The 19,747-nt window shown below is 42.0% G+C and overlaps 1 protein-coding gene across 1 annotated transcript in view; it reads right to left on the reverse strand.

Annotated features, from left to right (window-relative positions):
* Positions 1-5,011: 5,011 nt before the first annotated feature.
* LOC126023397 (stimulated by retinoic acid gene 6 protein-like) overlaps positions 5,012-19,747 on the reverse strand; it is a 47,604-nt gene continuing 32,868 nt past the window's right edge. Inside the window, 10 exon segments of the mRNA XM_049784144.1 lie at positions 5,012-5,683; positions 6,357-6,503; positions 9,811-9,974; positions 11,846-11,965; positions 13,191-13,308; positions 13,950-13,998; positions 14,629-14,710; positions 16,544-16,619; positions 18,935-19,058; positions 19,061-19,093. Of these exon segments, the coding sequence (XP_049640101.1) occupies positions 5,535-5,683; positions 6,357-6,503; positions 9,811-9,974; positions 11,846-11,965; positions 13,191-13,308; positions 13,950-13,998; positions 14,629-14,710; positions 16,544-16,619; positions 18,935-19,058; positions 19,061-19,093 (1,062 nt within the window). The 3' untranslated portion in view covers positions 5,012-5,534.

Consider the following 19,747-nt stretch of genomic DNA (forward strand, 5'->3'; position numbering starts at 1 on the left):
TCCGCACGTCTCCTCGGTGCTCGGGCAAAAAGGGGGACGCCCCGAGTTCGCACTCCCAAAAGAGGTACCTCAGTTCAATTAAGGTCCAACAGCGGGTGCTAGTACCAACACCGCGTCTCCACGGCAACGCGGAGGGGCGGGACTCATCTAGGCCCCGCCCGCTTCCCCCCGTCAAGGGGCGGGGCGATGCCCTTGGCAACCAGGCACGCCGCGTGGAGGCGGAGTCTAAGTCCCGCCCTTTTTCCAGGCCACTTCCGTTCTGTGCAGAGGTCTACAGCCAGCCTCTCTGGAGCATCCCAACTGCATGCACTTCAGTCTGGAAGGTAGCAGGAGATGAAGGTGTTGCTCTGAGACACTGAGGGTATTGATGTCCCTCAGTGATCTCTCTCAGTGAGTCTGTCATTGCTGCTGTTAAAACCAGCCTCCTGAGGGAGCAATAGAACAGCGGGTAGGGCGCTTGCTTGCCTAGCAGGATGCTGACTAAAATTCTATCTCTGGCATCCCATCCCATTCCTGAGTAGAGCCAGGAGTAAACCCTGAGCATTGCCGGGTGTGGCCCCCAAACAAAACAAGCAGAACCCCACCACCACCACCACCACCACCCAAAAAATCCCTCCACTGGCATTGCTCAGGGACCATTTCTGAAGAAGCTCCGGTGACATGGAGTGTTAGGGACCAAACCTGAGTAAGCTGCTTGCAAGGCAAGTGCCCTACTTCTGTACTGCTTGAATTTCTTTTGTTTTATTTCAAATGAAGGGGAAATATTTGTAATGCAACTTTTAGAGTTACCTGACCCTTATTCCATTAACTTCACTGATACCCATGAGCTAAGATCGCCAGCATCCCTGAGATCTTGTAAGCCTCTAGCCTCAGCACTGATCATATTCTTTCTAGTCTTGCACTTTGCTTACGTTATGGAAGTGTAAATCATTCCTGTTGGAATTTTGAATGCTGAAGCAGAGAGTGATGGGTTTGGGGATTTGAAGGGAGATGTCACTAATCCAAGCACATGAACTATTGATGTTCTCTGTATGCAAATAGAGAAATGATTTTCAAGTCAACTAATTATAGATGTGTTTGGTTAAATAACTGGAAAGTGTGACTTGGTCAGATTGACACACAGACTATCCTTTAAAGACCATAAAGGCACTCAGTGGATTAGTGCTTATGCTTTTTTGAGGTGAGGTGGAGGGAAACCCAGTGGTATTCAGGAGATATTCTTTTTTTTTTTTTTTTTTTTTGGTTTTGGGGCCACACCTGGCGGTGCTCAGGGGTTACTCCTGGCTGTCTTGCCCAAAAATAGCTCCTGGCAGGCACTGTGGACCATATGGGACACCGGGATTCGAACCAACCACCTTTGGTCCTGGATCGGCTGCTTGCAAGGCAAACAGGAGATATTCTTGGCTCTTTGCTCAGGGATAATTCCTGGAAGTACTTGGGAACCATATGTGGTACCGGAGTTGTCTGCACCATGGAAAACATCTCTGCAGCTCCAAACCTTTCATCTTTTTAATTGTATGTACTTACAACTACAAATTTCCTATGAACACTGCTTTTTTTTTGATACCTTAAATTTGATATTTTTAACTTTCATTTGATTCAAGATATTTTAAACACTTATCTATTAGCTCTTTCATGGTCCATTGTTTAATTTTTACATATTTGTAGGTTTTTCCTATTATGAACATCAAACTGCTACATAGCTTCATTCTGTTGTGATCATTAGTAATAATTTCTTTTTTTTGTAATAATTTCTTATTGTAATTAAAACATAAGACTTGTTTTGGTGTCTGAGACATACTTAATTCTGGACAATGTTCCATCTGTTCTGGATAAGAATATGTATTCTGTTGTTTCAGGGTAGATTGTTAGGTCTAATTGACTTTTGATGTAATTTAAGTTCTCTTTTGTTGATTTTGTATTTGGGTATAATAACTATATGGAAAATGGAGTATTGAAATCTCCATATTTGTTATGTCTAATTGACTTTTGATGTAATTTAAGTTCTCTTTTGTTGATTTTGTATTTGGGTATAATAACTATATGGAAAATGGAGTACTGAAATCTCCATATTTGTTTAAAAAAGCCTTTCTACATATCCCTATAATTCTGTCAGATTTTGCTTTATATATTTTGATAGCTTACTTATGTGATGTGTATTATTTATGTTTGTTACATTTTCTTGATGGGTAATTTGTGTTGTTTTTGAAATACACCCACCAGTGCTCAAGGCTTCTAGTTTTGTGATTAGGATCACTCCTGGAAGTGCTCAGAGGACTCTATGTGGTCCTTGGGATTGAATCAGAGTCATCTGCATGCAAAGCAAGTGCCTTAATTCCTGTGCCATCTCTCTGGTCCCTGAAAGGCACCTTTTAATCAATATATCATGTATTCATGGATGAGAAAAACCATTTTCCTCTCCCTTAAAAGCTCACAAGAGAAAGGAAGAGACCAAGTGACAACTGTGTCAGGAGCTGCAAGGGAGATCTGTATCATACTCAATAGAATGGCCTCATCTACTTTGGATCCCCATATCCCTAGTGTGGTGACTGCATGCAGATGGTATTTGATCACTCTGTCTTGGTGCAAGGATAAGTATGAGCTATGATGGCAGCACTCAGCATCCTAGAGAGAAACTGAGATACACCACAGTGGCAGATCCAGGACAATAATCCAATGCTTCTTCCATGGAGTGACTCCCCAACAAGGACTCCAGGATTTGGAGATTAAATTAATGGCTAAAAGAGTAATTCACTGTGGTCTTATCTTTTATTTACTTCAAGATTCTACTTGCAATAGGCATGATTTAGGTGCATAAACACTGATAAAACCCTTTCTTCAAAGGGCTAACTCCTAAGTAGATGGGAACCAGGGAGAGGAGGTAAAATAGCAATAAGATGACCACTCAGTATAGTGGCATCTATCAGGCATGAGTTTAGGATTGCTTCAACATTCAATAAAAATTCTGCATCTGCAACATAAATGGAACTAGAAGATATTATGTTAAATGAAATAAGCCAGAAGAAAAAAGGATAAATGCAGAATATCACTTATATATGATATTTATTTAGAATTTAGAATATATTTAGAATAACTGCACAAAGAAACACAATAGTTTAAATGATAAAATCTTTTTTTTTTTTTTTGGTTTTTGGTTTTTGGGTCACACCCAGCAGCGCTCAGGGGTTACTCTTGGCTCTATGCTCAGAAATCGCTCCTGGCAGGCTCAGGGGACCATATGAGATGCTGGGATTCGAACCACCTAGAAACTGGAAAACTTGTGCTATCTCTCCAGCCCCATAAATGATAAATATCTTAAGCAACGTAGGCACCAGGATATAGCAAGGAGACAAACTGAGTGGAAGAGGAGAAACACAAAAGTCTTTATTCTCTTTTATACTTCAAAGAAACTTGCAGCAATTGATATACCTGTTTAGATTGAGCAAGTGCTTTTATAGAGGTCTATAATAATGCTCTAATGTTTTGATCCACAGAAACAGGTACAGAATGTGTTTGGAAGTCAGGAAGTGTGTGTGTGTGTGTGTGTGTGTGTGTGTGTGAAGCGGAGGAACTGAAAGCTTGGAGCACCCCCCTCAGAGGCCTAAGACTGCAACCTTCATTCTACAAAGAAGTGCCTCTTCCAAGGACCTTGGCCTCCCAATTTGCAGAAACTTATTGGAAAGTGATTGGAAAAAGACCAGGAGAAAAGACTTCATTGATGGGGGACTGACTTCAGGAAAATGAACAGCAGCACCTAACCCAAATTCTGGCCCAATCAACATCAGTGGTGCTAAGCTCCCAGACTGCACCAGTGAGAGGTGACCAACCACTTCCTTAGCGAGATGCAAAGGTAGATGCAAAATAGGTAGAAAGCTACCTCCCTGTGGGCAGGCAAGTGGGATCGATTTGGCCATGCTTGCTCCAAAGGATATGCCTAGTGGTGCCTGCGGCTCCAGCCCAGATCGCCTGAGGAGCCCGGGTTTTTAGGAGACAAAGCCACGTGGCCAGCCCACACATCCCGGGGAGTAACCCACAGTTTACTGGCGACTAGACATCATGAAGATGAAGAAAAAGAAGATTGAAGAAGATGAAGGACACAAGCCTAGCGACACTTAGAGAGAAGCTGATTTTTTAAACCTCCTGTATCTTTTTTTTTCTTTTTTTTCTTTTTTTTTTTTTTGGGGGGAGGGGGCCATACCCGTTAACGCTCAGGGGTTACTCCTGGCTATGCGCTCAGAAATCGCTCCTGGCTTGTGGCGACCATATATATAGGATGCCAGGGGATCGATTGTCCTAGGCTAGTGCTTGCAAGGCAAATGCTTTACCTCTAGTGCCACCGCTCCAGCCCAACTCCTGCATCTTAACTTTGCTTCAGGTGTATCTCTTAACCCTATTTGCATCAACCATTGTGTTGCTGGTTAAAATGTGTTTTATAGTTTTCCAAATTAATATTTCCTAATTGTTATAATGTTTATTGTGTATCTTAACCCTTTTTGCATCGACCATTGTGTTACTGGTTAAAATGTGTTTTATAGTTTTCCTAATTAATATTTTCTAATTGTTATAATGTTTTATTGTGTATCTTAAAGTAGTAGCCTGTTTTCAAACTGTATTTTCTGCATAAATGTTTTTGTAATTTTATTTAGGGAAGTATGGAAAGGAACCAGTATGTTCCAGTATAAATGTGCTTTGTTAAATAGCATTAAGAATTTTAAACTACAGGTGTATTTTGAGGAATTTCTGCTTATGGAAAAGGCTGATATTTTTATTATACACTTTAAACTTTGGTGCTTTGGGAAATATTAGGGTTCCCGGGCTGTTGAGCTTAGAAGCCATGTGAGGTATGCACATGGTGGTTAGGGCCTTGTAATAAAGCTGGATGTCTCCTGAAACTTCATCTGACTGCCTGTGGATCATTTCCTCACCATTATCCAGAACCAACAGACACGTAGGCTAAGGGGCTACAGGTGCTGGGCTGGGCCAAGAAAAGCCTCACCATCCAACCATCTATCCATCTGCAACACTAGGACTCTTATAATTAATAATTTATTCAACACTATTCCTTTGCCCACTTATGGTTGGGATCCTGGGATTTCTTTTCTGCTGCCACTGCCAGACTGAAAAAGCAGAAAGCTATGACTCTGATGGATTAAGATCACACTATTCTTCAGAAAAAAAATTGCCAATAGGTCAGGCTCTGTAGATAGTAAAACTTTACAACCCTCGAGGTGACATCACATTCTGCTCTGTAGTCAAACTAAGCTCTGCTCAAGACTGCCTCCTAACCATAGATGAGGGGGAAAAACATTATTGGGAAAATATATTCAACAGAAATTCTCTTTGTTTCTTGTTCTTTTTGCCAAACCACGAATTAGGCCTGAAAGTTCACAGTACAATACAGGTATCAAACCACGGTAACTCAGGCAGTGAGGATGGTGTCCTACATCTCATCCCATTCCATCATGGGGGACTTCGGCCAGGCCTTTTCTTAGGACAGTCCAGAACTGGTTTTATGACCACATTGAAAGTCAGGGTCAGCCTTCAGAGCACATTAGCAGAATCTGTGTAAAGTCCCGTGGTCCGTTGCCTGGCTTTGATTTTCTGAGCATGACCAGTTTGGGATTGTTAATTAGAGTCTGCAACAGGAACCACCTTGTTTTGCATCTGGCTGAGACGCGGAAACCTAGGACAGAATCAGAGAAGTGAAAGACTCCAATAAATAGTTTCTGGACCCTGTCCTTCCAGAGGCTGGAGGAACAATGGCTTGATAGGTGTGAGGTATAGCAGAAGGAGCCAAACCAAGGATGTTCAGGGACATGGAGGTTGCAAAAGAATATAAGTCAGTCCCACAAAGTTGGGTATCTCAGCATAGGTGAGGCAACTGGTGGGCTGCTCAGCAGAAGACAGAATTGAAGAAAAGTGTGGGGATGGTGGAAGAAGATGGGATAGGACTCAAAGAGGCAGGAATTGGTGGCCCAGAAATCTTGTGTTAAGCAATATGGTAGATGAAGCCAAATTGGGCCCATCTTAGAAAGTTCAGTGGGCCTGCAGCTGGGAATATGGAATGGGTTTGCAAGCAAAGAGGCAATAGTGAATTCAGCTAATGGGATTAGAGTCCATTTCTGGGAAAATGTCCAAACAGCTGGATAAACATCCAGGCCCAGGTTTTTCTAAGATAAGCTGACAACGTGCTAAACCTCTGATTCCTTGGGTAGAAGGTTAGCCAGAGTGAGGAGAAAGTAAGAAAAAAGCAAGGATGAGGAACCTGAGCCATCTCAAGGGTGTGAGGGAAGCTTAATGATTTGTTTTCTAGGGTTCAGCCTTGGTGGTGGTCTAGAAGGAGCCTGACATCTTACCTGCTGACTGATTCAGGTACCAGCATCTGAGGGCCTGCTGCATCTTCCTCTCCCTGTGGCCTATGATCAAGATGTGACAGAAGCTGACAAGCACAGGGTTGGTATGGTAATGGTCCACATAGAGCATGCCAATCCATGCATTGAACCCTGAAACACAGAGGTCAGTTAAGCCAGGAAGTACACCCCAAGCACTAGCAGGACCCAGTGCCGCTTTTCATTACATAATGGCTCTGCCAATTTGTCTTTAAAGGTTTTTTTTGTTTGTTTCTTTTGGGGCCACACCCATGGTTCTCAGGAGCTACTCTTGGGTAGATATGCCATACACTCAGGAATCACTCTTGGCAACACTCGGGGTGCTCAGACCCTATGGGATGCTGGGGATTGAACCCAGGTCAGCTGGGTTCAAGGCAATTATCCTACTCACTGTATTATCTCTCCAGTCCTGGGCAGTTAATAAGAAAAAGGCCTCAGTTCTCCAGTAAACTGGAGGGGAAAAAATCCACCTCCCCCCAAAAAAAACCCCCAAAAATGTATTGTTTTTACAAACATGTTTGTAATCATGATATTTAAATAAAGATATATAGAAAAAAGTAAATTAAAAAAGTAAGTAGGGGCTGGTGAGGTGGCACTAGAGGTAAGGTGTCTGCCTTGCAAGCGCTAACCAAGGAAGGACCACGGTTTGATCCCCCAGCGTCTCATATGGTCCCCACCAAGCCAGGGGCAATTTCTGAGCATCAAATGGGTGTGGTCCGAAAAACCAAAAAAGAAAATTACAGACCAATATCGCTGATGAATACAGATGCAAAGATCCTCAACAAAATCCTGGCAAATAGGATTCAATGCCTCATTAAGAAGATCATCCACTATGATCAAGTAGGTTTCATCCCAGGAATGCAAGGCTGGTTTAACATCCGTAAATCAACATAATACACAACATCAACAACAAGAAAAATAGAAATCACATCATATCATATCATATTATATCATATCAATAGATGCAGAGAAAGCATTTGATAAGGTCCAACACCCATTCTTGATCAAAACTCTCAGCAAGATGGGAATGGAAGGAACCTTTCTCAATATAGTTAAGGCCATCTACCACAAGTCAGAGGCAAATATTGTCCTCAATGGAGAAAAACTGAAAACCTTTCCTCTAAATTCTGGCACAAGACAAGGCTGTCCTCTCTCACCACTCCTATTCTCCTATCACTCCTATTCATAGCACTGGAAGTACTTGCTATAACGATTAGGCAAGAAAAAGATATCAAGAGAATCCAGATAGAAAAGGAAGAAGTCAAGCTCTCTCTGTTTGCAGATGACATGATACTCTACCTAGAAAACCCTAAAGTCTCTACGAAAAGCTTCTAGAAACAATAGACTCATATAGCAAGGTGGCAGGCTACAAAATTAACACACAAAAATCAATGGCCTTTCTATACACCAATAGTAATAAGGAAGAAATGGACATTAAGAAAACAACCCCAGGGGCCGATGAGGTGACGCTAGAGGTAAGGTGTCTGCCTTGCAAGCGCTAGCCAAGGAAGGGCTGAGGTTCGATCCCCCAGCGTCCCATGCCAGGGGCGATTTCTGAGTGCTTAGCCAGGAGTAACACCTGAGCATTAAACGGGTGTGGCCCAATAAACCAAAAAAAGAAAACAACCCCATTCACAATAGTGCCACACAAACTCAAATATCTTGGAATCAACTTGACTAAAAATGTGAAGGACCTATACAAAGAAAACTATAAAACTCTGCTCCAAGAAATAAGAGAGGACACATGAAAATGCAAGCACATACCCTGCTCATGGATTGGCAGGATTAACATCATTAAAATGGCAATAATCCCCAAAGCATTGTACAGATTTAGTGCAATCCCTCTAAAGATACCCATGACATTCTTCAAAGAAGTGGATCAGGCACTTTTGAAATTTATTTGGAACAATAAACACCCTCGAATAGCTAAAGCAATCATTGGGAAAAGGAATATGGGAGGAATTACTTTCCCCAACTTTAAACTGTACTACAAAGCAATAGTTATCAAAACACCATGGTATTGGAATAAAGACAGGCCCTCAGATCAGTGGAATAGGCTGGAATACTCAGAGAATGTTCCCCAGACATACAATCACCTAATTTTTGATAAAGGAGCAAGAAATCCTAAATGGAGCAAAGAAAGCCTCTTCAACAAGTGGTATTGGCACAACTGGCTAGCCACTTGCAAAAAATTGAACTTAGACCCCCAGCTATATTTTGAACTATCCTAATAATGAGAATGTACGAGGGAAATAGAAAGCCTGTCTAGAGTACAGGCAGGGGTTGGGTGGGGAGGAGGGAGATTTGGGACATTGGTGATGGGAATGGTGCACTGGTGATGGGTGGTGTTCTTTACATGACTGAAACCCAAACACAATCATGTATGTAATAAAGTTGTTTAAATAAAAATATTTTAAAAAAAAGTAAGTCAAATAAAGTAATTTTAAATGAAAAAAACTTTTTTTCTTTTTGGTTTTTGGGCCATATCCAGCAATTTCAGGACTACTCCTGGCTCTGCACTCAGAAATTATTTCTAGTGGTACTTCAGTGACCATATGGGATGCTAGGGACTGAATCAGAATCAGCCACATGCAAGGCAAGTGCCTGACTTGCTGTACTTCAGTTTTGATTTTTGAGTAATTCAACTAAACATACCATTTCAAAAACTTTTTTTCTTTTTTCTTTTACATGCTGTAGTGGGCACTTTCTAGTAGTGTTAAGGGGCCTAGAGATAATAGCCTAGTGGTACAGGCCTAATAGTTGAGTATTTGGGCATGATGATGCTTTGGCAATCATTCTCTCAGAATTTTGCCTGCAGAGCTGGGATAGAGACCTTATATTTTCTTTGTGTGTGTGTGTGTGTGTGTGTGTGTGTGTGTGTGTGTGTGTGTGTGTGTGTGTGTGTGTGTGTGTGTGCCATACCTGGCTGTGCTCAGAGCTTCCTCTTACTCTGTACTCAGGATTACTGCTTATGGGGCTTAGGGGACCTTCTGGGGTGCTGGGGATCAAACCTCGGTCAGACAGATGCAAGGCAAATGCCCTACTTACTGTATTATTGCTCCAGTCCCCAAAGAACACTTTTTTAAAAACTAAACTTTTAAAATAAAAACACCCATAATTCTGAGATGTGTTTGAAGAGAATCTTTCATAAATATGCTTTATTAACCAAATTTTGGATTAATTAGAAAGAACTCAAAAGTCTGTCAAACACACAACCATTAAATAACCTTGAATTCCCTTCTGGATGCTGAGATGAATGTTTCTTTCCTAGTTGGCTTTAAGGACTCTTCAGAAAGATAAGTTCTGAGGCCGAGTGAAGGCTGTGAACTCCAAGGGGCCTGAAGCTGGTCTCAAAGCAGTTTTTCTCAGGAGACAAAATTTACCACTCCAAATTCCTGGACATTGGCAGTCAGCTACTTACCCATGTCTACACCCTCATAGCCATTCTGCAGGATTGTTCTGTCAATCCGAGCAACCAGCCATGAGCCCACGATGCAGCTGATGAGCAACCGGGAAAGGCAGGCACCCAGGCCCAGAAGCACATTGTAGAAGAAGAGAAAGTAGTTGAAGTTGTGGAATGCTTTCCTGCATAGGGAAGACGTGAAGATGGCTCTGTAGAAGAACTCAGGCTCTCCCTGATCTGTTGTCTAATTCTACACCATCCACCTCCCAGCCGTGTGACCTCATGCTAGAATGAAAACTGAGTGAGGTCCAGTTTATACAGAGATGAGAAGCACTGGGTTTTCTGTGGCTTCAGCTTATTTTATGAGAATATTAGCGGTGATGGCATCCCTGCTGATCTCCCCCCCATCAGAACTGCCCTAGGCCCTCCAGAGAAAACTATCCCAATGACCACTTAATTATATGACTTTCTATTACCCACTACCGGAGAATCTAGTTTGTCCCCCCATACCCATATCATCTTTCCAGCAGAAAAGCAGCATAGCTCCACTACAAAATGGTGGCTGCTGGCTCTTCCCTGGTAGACTGAACTGGGCTGACAACTCTGGAGCCTTCTAGAATGGGGGTAGGCAGATTCCTCTCTCTGCCTGAAGGCACAGCAACCCACAGCCACACCTGACAACCGTTAATAAAAACATCCATTTCACAACTTAACTTTATCTAACTGTCAAGCCACCAAATTTGTTCCAGATCTATAGATCGCAGACCATGTAGCCACATGTGATTATGTCACACCTCAAACTTCACAGTAGTGTCAGCCCTCTATGGTCATAGCCAATTTGAAAGGAAGATTGCATAGAAGACAACCAAACCCAGTGAACCTAAACAGTAGTATAGAAGGCTCAACTAGCACCAACTTACATCCCAGTAGATTCTTAGGCAATGACTGAAAAAACACCTCTGAAAAATTTAATAACTATTACAAATTTACTCCCGTTGATCCAAGCTTTAATAATTCCTTTGTTCTGTTACAAACAATGTGAAGTAAATTTGTTTGTGCCCACAAGGGGTCAGGCTAGGCTGTTGGGTGGGATACTGGGGGCGTGAGTGGAGGGAAGGTGGTGGAGTTGGTTTGAAATTTTGATGCCTAGAATAACTATATTACAAACATACAAACAACTTATATGTTACTATGTTATAATAAAAACATTTTTAAGAGAGCAAAACCTACAAACCTACTGCCCAGTGCCCCTACAGTGAGGTATTTCTCTTTTTCTATGTGTCCAAGGTATTTACTCCATGACTGAATAACTCTGAAGGAATAACTGAGAAAGGATGACCATGGGCTGGGTATTACTTTCCAAGTTCTTATTTTAATATGTGTTATCCATCCATATGTTATCAAGCATATCTTGGATTGGCCTGAAAGATAGTATAACAGGTATACTACTGTATATATATCTGTCAAGCCACCAAATTTGTTCCAGATCTATAGATCATAGACCATGTAGCCACATGTGATTATGTCACACCTCAAACTTCACAGTAGTGTAAGCTACACTATACACTACACTATACAGTGTTAGACTTTATAGTGTAACAGTTCTACTACCTGTTATATTATAACAGATAGCATAATAGGTAGGATGTTTGTTTAACATGGGCAGACTCCCAGGTTTGGTCCTCCTGCATGATTCCCTGAGACCTTCCAGAAATTATCCCTGAGCACAGGGCTAGGTGAAAGTCCTGAATATAGTCCAGTGTGACTTCAAAAACAAACAAAAAAAAAATCCCTCTCTTGAAAGTCAGCACCACAATTGATAAAAACCATCTATGAGATTCATAGATGTTTATAGAGTTCTCCAATTTCAGAGATGTAGAGCCAGAATTTAGACCCAGGCAAAGTGACTCCAGAGTCCACTCCTGAACCACTAGACCTCATCCTTCCAGAGAACAGACAGTGCCTAATCCAGAATTTATGTATGGCACAGAGGAAGAAATAAGAGGCTACTGGAGTCATAAAACCAACAAGACCCTTTGCCTGCTCAACTAACCTGTTGTTGAGTGCCAATGGCTTCTGCTTGTCCACCATTTCCATCTTTGGTTGCAGGAAGAAGCTGGAGGCAATGCAGACCTGCAGGATCATGAGACCCAGGATGATGGCTATGGTGAGGCTGAAACACAGAGTGAAATCAGCCCAAGGTAGCCTGGTTTACTCTTTTCAGTAAACCAGGTTTTCTCTGAGGCCTCCTGATAAAGCACAGTAAGCTGCAAGCACCCCATTGTCCAGCAAGGCATGGCTCTGTGCTAGTTGACTAGAGGGTACCTTCGTTCGTGCCCATTGAGCAGGGGAAAAAATTGAGGATGACAATTGAGTGATGGCTCTCCCAAAGTCACAGATTCTGGTCTTTGGGTTCTAGAACACAATTTAGGGTGTCCTTAAATTCTTTTGTTCAGTGCTCGCTTCGGCAGCACATATACTAAAATATCCTTTTGTTCAGTGGTGGCAGCTGTCTGGGAAGTAAGAAAAGGCTGGGGTTTCTAGAAGTATTGAGAGAGAGCAGGAGGGCAGGTGCTCCCATAGCACAGGTGGCTAAGGCAAGTTTGTGAACAAGGTCAAATAAGGAAAGAAGTATCTAAATATATCTGCTGCCTGAACCTCCTGAAGAGCATCAGTTAAGTGAGACACTGGTTTTAAACAACCCAAATCTATGTCTAGAGATAGTACAGTGAGAAGTCTTTTGCTTTGCCTAGAGACGCTCCTGGTTTGATTTTCAGCACCCCAATATGGTCCTCTGAGCCCCACTAATAGTGATCTCTGGATGCAGTCGGGAGTAAGCCCTAAACACTGCTGGGTATGGCCTTAAAATTAAAAGATAAAACAAAATAAGAACTTAAACATTAAAAAAATCAAATTACACAGCTCCCAAGTTTGACTCTTTCCCCCTGCTCGGGGAAATGACCAGTTTCTCTCTCTTAATCTAAAAAGAAAAATAAGGGTTAGCAAAAGGGCCAACCTCAGAGTTCTTAGAAAACAGATGAAGAGTAAATTTTCAGTGGTGCAGTGTTCCCTGCTACCTTTCATGTGGTGAAAAGGAAGTCTATTAACTGACTCCAAGTTGTACATCTTGTATATCTTATCTAAAACCCAGATTCAGTTCAGACTACTTCTTTCCTCCTCCTCTTCCATCACACCTTGAACCTCCATTTTTCCTGGTTACACAAGAGCATATTATTATGCATACGCACAATTGTGAACAGTAACCTAAAAACAATGACACTCTCCCTCTCTGGGAAGAGGCCCCCACAGCCCTTGATCAGTGCTGAGAGCAGGGTCCAGGGAACAGAGATCCTGGCAGGAGAAGAGCTGAGAGCAGTTTGTAGCCTTGCAGCACTTACATTCCCAGGCCCAGTCCTCGGAGCATCTCCAGGCCTTGATTGTGGATAATGGGCAACACCAGACTGTAGGCAATCATTACAGTGGCCAGGCTCTGCATCACGTGCAGGATGAGGTAACCTGTGGGTTGGGATACCAGCAGTCACTCTGAGCTGCTCACAATCCATCCCACAAGTTCCTCCCATTTAAACCCCTTCCACAAAGGTCCTGACACTTGGGTTAATGCCCACTTGTGAGATGAGAATAGCTAACAGCCCTAAACAAAGCCCCCAATTTCCTCTTCCTTTGATATGTAAAAGCCCACCTGAGTACTCAACTTTCCCTTTCCCCAATATGGGGTTTTGGTTTGAATAAAGAAAGCGGGAGCAGAGGGAGCACATGGCAGAGAGAGGCCATGAAGTGAAAAGCAGACTGACTCCAGTTGATCTTTTCCCAAGTGCTTGGTATATTATTTCTCTGGCACTACCCTACTTCATCAGATCTATCTGCCTAAGGGGTTAGAAACACAGTGCCAGAAGTAGTCTCAACACTCATGGATTTTTATTTTCAGCCTGGTGTAACCTCCATTCCCTTTTTTTGCTGACCTTGAAGCTCACATGGGTGGCCACAAGCACTTGTGCCCTTCCTGGGCAAGGACCTGCCTTGTATGTGTGGGTGTCCTTTGATGTCGGAGTGACAGCTGCTTCTGTCTCTCCTCCTGCCCTCATTTGGGACCCTCGGCTACCCAAGTTTCCTATGATGGGTCCAATGGTGACACTTACCCCACAGAATATAGGCAATTTGCCAGCCAGAGTACCGTGCAATGGCCACCTGCAATATAAAAAGGAAGTGCTGGGGCCCAACCCAACCCCAATTTTATCCCCAGTACCACAAGGCCCTGGGATAGTGTGGGGTACTGCCCTAAAGGCTGTGTACAGTGCTGCCCTGCTGGCTTCTGGCTGAGGGGCTAAGCAGCAGCACCCCCTCAGGCCTTCACACTGAGCCACTAGCTGGTTTGTCCCCAAGTAACAACTGGAGAAAGACCCCCAAGAAAATAATAGGAAGAAGAGGAGGTCTCTTTTTGTTGTTTTTTGGTTTGGAGACAACCCCTGGAGGTACTCAGGGCTTACTCCTGACTGCACTCAGGGATCACTTCTGGCGGTCCTCAAGGGACTATGCATATAGGGTGCCAAGGATCAAACCCAGATGTGCTATGTACAAGGCAAGAACCCAAGGTACTGTACTATATCTCTGACGCCAGAAAAGAAGGTCTTAAGAGGATACACCTGTGAGTCCAACCCAAGGTTTTGGGGCAGCAACTGTGCTGAATGGCCAAGCCATAGAGCAGGACTAGGACTGAGGCCTCTGGGGTTCTAGTATGCTGCTCACCTACCCCCAATACCTCCCTCCCCGACCCCGTTCGCCACTCTCAGGGAGCAGGAGCACCCTCTGTAGACCTACCACACTCGCAGAGGAGGAAGGATTGTGGAACTTGGCAGGGAGAAAGCGCCGGTCACCTGCCCATAGCCTCTTGATGTGCTTTCTAGAGAAAAGTGGGAAATCAGAACTATTCATTACTAGGCTGCCCTTAGCATATGGCACTTCATCGATGGACACAGAAAGTTCTGTGGAATGTGTGGACCACCTTAACAGCCTTGGTTAATGGCTCATCTGCATGTCTGGCTGGCCTTAAAGTCTGAAATTGAGGGTTGGAATGATAGTACAGCAGGTAGAGTACTTGCTAATGCATGTGGATAACCTGGGTTTGGTCCCTGACATCCCTTCCCCTGAGTACCACCAGGAATAATTCCTAAGTGCAGAACCAAGAGTAACCCTTACTGGGTGTGATCCCTAAACAGAACATAACAAAAAAAAAAAAATCTGAGATTGCAGATGGTTAGGTTTTGCATGCAGTAGGCCTGGATTGACTCCTCACCCCATACGGTTCCCTGAGCACAGAGCTGAGAGTATCCCTCAAGCTCGACTGGAGGTAGCCCTGCCCCCCTCACCCGTGCCAAAGAATAGATAGCTTTCTAGTCTAAACAGTGACTGAATGTAGTGGTTGAAATTTGAGAGATTGGCCTTCATTTTCTTCACTATGCTCTACTTTCTGGGTTTCTTCTTTTCTTTTTCTACAGTGTAAAAGTATTATTCCTGTGATAACTTGAGGGAAGGAGTGGTGCTCAGGGGTTATTCCTGACTTTGTGTTCAGGAGTGAGCAAACCTTGCTGGTGCTGGGGATACCATATGAGATGCCAGAGAGAGAACTGGAGTCAGCAACATTAAAGACAAACACTTTAAAATGAACTCCTATATCATCTCTCTAGCCCAAGCAATAATATTTTAAAATAAATAAAAATGTAAAATTCTCTTTAATGATAGCTGTATGAGGGAATAAAAGGGGTCTAATTCCTCAGAACCCACTACCCAAACAAGCCTGTTTTCTTCCATGTTTTTTTAGTTTCCACCTGACCTTTGGCATGAGGAACAGGGTCAGAGGTATGGTCAAAACAACATTCACACTAGTATACTACTTTTCCCTTAACATTCTATCTCCAGTCTTTTCCAAGTTGTTTTGTAACTTTATGGCAGCTGGATAGAAAAATTTAGCATGAAATAAAGGCAGTAAATATCTCAGTGTATATTTTTAATAGATGATAAAATAATAGCAGTTGTCTTATCTTGGACAAAATATGCTTTTCAATGTTCTTACTTTTCCTTTTGCATTTGCTAGAAAATTCAGCTGTTAATTTGGGGCTCCTGTTGTGTCTCTGTTTGGCAACCCAGAAAGTGGTAGGCTTGTGGGAATACAAATGTAGTGATCTATTTGCATGGTGCAGAGAAAACTTTTGAAAGAATTCAGAAAAACAAATAACCATGCTTCCCTATGGACAGCAAATTACGTTCTAAAAGAGAGGGGAATGTACTGTGCACTCAATCATTTTTGTACCATTAAAATGTCCATGGGTTTAGAATGGTTCAAAGAAAAGTGAAAATGCTGTCATTTTCCTATCACTGTGAAATTTTAGGATTTTTTCCACAGATTAGCTAGCTCCTCTAAGTCATCTTTGCTGAATTATATTTTTGAGTCTCAGCTTCCTTAGATCTAAATAAGGATTTAAGAGAGATCCTCAGGCTTGAAGTAAAATCCAAAGAAAAAGAGCTCAATGTTTAGCATTTAGAAGTTCAAATCAATATGTATGTGTTTGTGTGTGTGTGAGAGTACTTAAATCAACAAAGCAGACTATCCCTGGACTGTGCTATCTACTCCTGAATCCAATGTTGGCCCTGCCAACACTACTCAGGAATTCTTAGAGAAAGTCTAACTAATGCTTTCATGACTGAAGACTCACAAAGACTCCCAGAACCCTCTTACCTGTAACAGACCAAAATGTGAAAGAGGTAACTCACACATGTGAGAGAGGCAGGCAAAATGGTTACCACCCAGGCAACTGAAATAGGAAAGGAAATAGTACAGAACTCAAAAGATAAATCCAAATCAGCAGTCCTAAAATGCAGAAACTCACAAGAAAAGTCTGAGCAGTACCCTACTGTCCTTGAACACATTTCTTATTTCTTAAGGTTGCGCTTACACGACTCTTTCCTACACATTTTTTTTCTTTAAAATTACTATTTCCAATGTAAAGAGTAATGAGAAGAGAAAAATTTGGCATGCACACTCAATTGATAGCTAGTTTACAGCTCTAAATAACAATTAATATTGAACTTTTAGGGGGCAGAGAGATAGTACTGTTTGCCTTGCTCACAGCTAACTTGAGTTTGATCTCCAGCACCCTGTATGGTACCTCTATACTGCTAGGAGTGATCCCTGAGCACAAAACCAGGAGTATGCTATGAGTATCACTGGGTATAAACCAAAACAAACAAAAGAAAAATAGCTAAACTATTGCCATTTTAAAGGGAGTAATGCTAAAAGTCTTTTAAAGGGCAACATAAGCAAAGACAAATTAAATAGACATTAATCTGTATATTTTCAGTAATTATTTTTGGCTTGTTTATTTCTGGTCATACCTGATAGTGCTCAGATCTTATTCCTTCTTACTCTGAGCTCAGGAATCACTTCTGGTGAGCTCAGGGAGCCCTAAGGGATTTGGGGGGACTGATACAGATCAGGTGCACACAAAATAAAAGTCTAATTCACTGTACTATTCACTCCAGACCCTCAGTAATTTGTTGTTTATTTTTTTATTCATTCATTTTTGGTGTTTGGACCTCCTGACTCTGCACTCAAGAATTACTCTTGGGATGCTGGGGATTGAACCAGGTAGCCAAGTACAAGCAGTGCTCCTGTTCCCAGCCCTCAGTGGATTTTAATAATTATTTTTGGATTTGGGGATTGAATCCAAGAGCCTCACACATGTAAGCTAAGAGATCTACCTACCATTTGAGATACATCCAAGCAACTATGGTATTTTGTATATAATTTGGTTTTATTGTTATTATGTTTAGTGGTACAGGGATGAAATAAAGAAAAAATAATTTGTGGACATGAAAAGCAGTGCAGAAAAAGCATTGAAAAAAATTTAGTACCTTTTTTATAATAAAAATTATTTTGGGGGGGTGGGGCTGGAGCAGTGTACAGTGGGTAGGGTGCTCGCTTTATATGAGGCCAACTCAGTTCAATACCTGGCACCACATCACTAGGGGGTGATCCCTGAGTGTAGAGCCAGGAATAAACCAGCTCACTACTGAGTGTAGTCACAAACAAATAAACAAAATCTTCTGGGGTCAGAGAGATAGTGCCTAGCATACAAAGTTAGATCTCTGGTACTAAGGTCTCCTGAGAACTGCCAGGAGTGATCCCTGAGCCTCAGAGTCAGGATTAAGCTCTAAGCACACTGGAGGGCGTGACCCCCAAACAAATAAAAATCTCCTGTGGCCAGAGACAGTACAGGGTATTTGTCTTGCATGCATCCTTTCCAGGTTTGTTCCCTAGCACCCCATATTGGTCCCTGAGCACAGAGTCAGGAGTTGTCCCTGACACTGTTTGGCTATAGGCCTAAAACAAAATTTAAAAACTTTGTACAAGGGGGGCAGGAGAGATAGCCTGGAGGTAGGTGCTTTTGCCTTACATCCAGAAGGATAGTGGTTCGAATCCCGGCATCCCATATGGTCCCCGGTGCCTGCCAGGGGAGAGCCAAGAGTAACCTCTGAGTGCTGCCGGATTGTGACCCAAAAACCAAAAAACAAACAGACAAACAAAAACAACTCTATACAATCATTAAGAAAAGTCAAGACTTGTTTTGTTTTTTGACCCAGAGTAAAAAAAAAAAATCTCTTCTAGTTTTAATTATTCAGTGACTATTTGAGATGAAAAATTTGAGAAGAAAAATTCATTCTGCCCCCAAAGAGTTTTTAGGCAAAATGAATAATTCTCATTCCAGGGGAGGGCATATATCAATAATAACACTGTTTTTCTCCAAGACCAGATGTCACCTGATGTGGATATTAGTAATCATTACTAGAGCCAGAGCTGCGGCACAGCGTAGGGTGTTTGCCTTGAAAAAAGCTGACCCAAGACGGATTGCGTTGATCCCCTAGCGTCCCATAGGGTCCCCCAAGCCAGGAAAGATTTCTGAGGACATAGCCAGAAGTTAACCCCTGAGTGTCTCTGAGTGTGTCCCCTAAACAAAAAACAATAAATAAGTAAAGTAGTAGTCATTACACAGGTGTGCATCTGCCGACCTAGCTACAAGTCCTTCTCTCAGTTTCCCATACAAGTGGAAGGAACAGAGAATGGTTTTACCTTTGGAGACACTTATCAGTTCTTTTACTTGCAGGGATGACTGGAGTTTGGGTTACCTGTCTGGGTTTGTGGCAATGATGTAACGCTCCAACATGTTTTCAAACACATCCAATTCATCTTTCACCCCCGTATGAATATGCAGAACTCAATGACAATGAACTGGAACACAGGGCAAATGTTTGTCTTACCCAAGTCTCACCCAGTATGTGAATAACTTATCATTTCTCTCTTGATTTTAGGTCAAAACTCTTTGAAACTCAAAATCCAAATTAAGACTTCACATACAAGTATAGCAATTCACTGTAAAATTAATAACATGATATAATTAAGTTTATATAATATATGTAATTAATTTGTATAGGTATTATCTTGGTAACAATTAGACTTGAAATCAAGTAGCGTGGAGCTCTCCAACACAATTCTCTAATGAATCATTACTATTCTGTGTCCTTTGCTTTTCTTTGTAAACTTTAGAACTGGTCTCTAGTATACATAAATTCCTAGGATATTGATTGAGGTTTCTCATTTAATCTGTAGATCAATTATCAATTGTGAGCAAATGGTATTTGTCGATATGTCTTTTTAACCATGAATATGAAATTTTGCTCTATTTACTTAGTTGTTTTCTTTCCATAGTTTTGTGGTTTCTTTTTATAGTCTCTTAAGGAGAACTATTTTTTTTTTTAGGAGAACTATTTTTTTTATTTTGTTCAGATTTTTTCTTATTGTTAGGATAGAGTAGCATCTTGAAACACTTTATAACTTTTTTTGTTGTTTATGGGCCACACCCAGCGGTGCTCAGGGGTTCCTCCT

Source organism: Suncus etruscus, chromosome 1, assembly GCF_024139225.1.
Source record: "Suncus etruscus isolate mSunEtr1 chromosome 1, mSunEtr1.pri.cur, whole genome shotgun sequence".
NCBI classification, from domain to species: Eukaryota; Metazoa; Chordata; class Mammalia; order Eulipotyphla; family Soricidae; genus Suncus; species Suncus etruscus.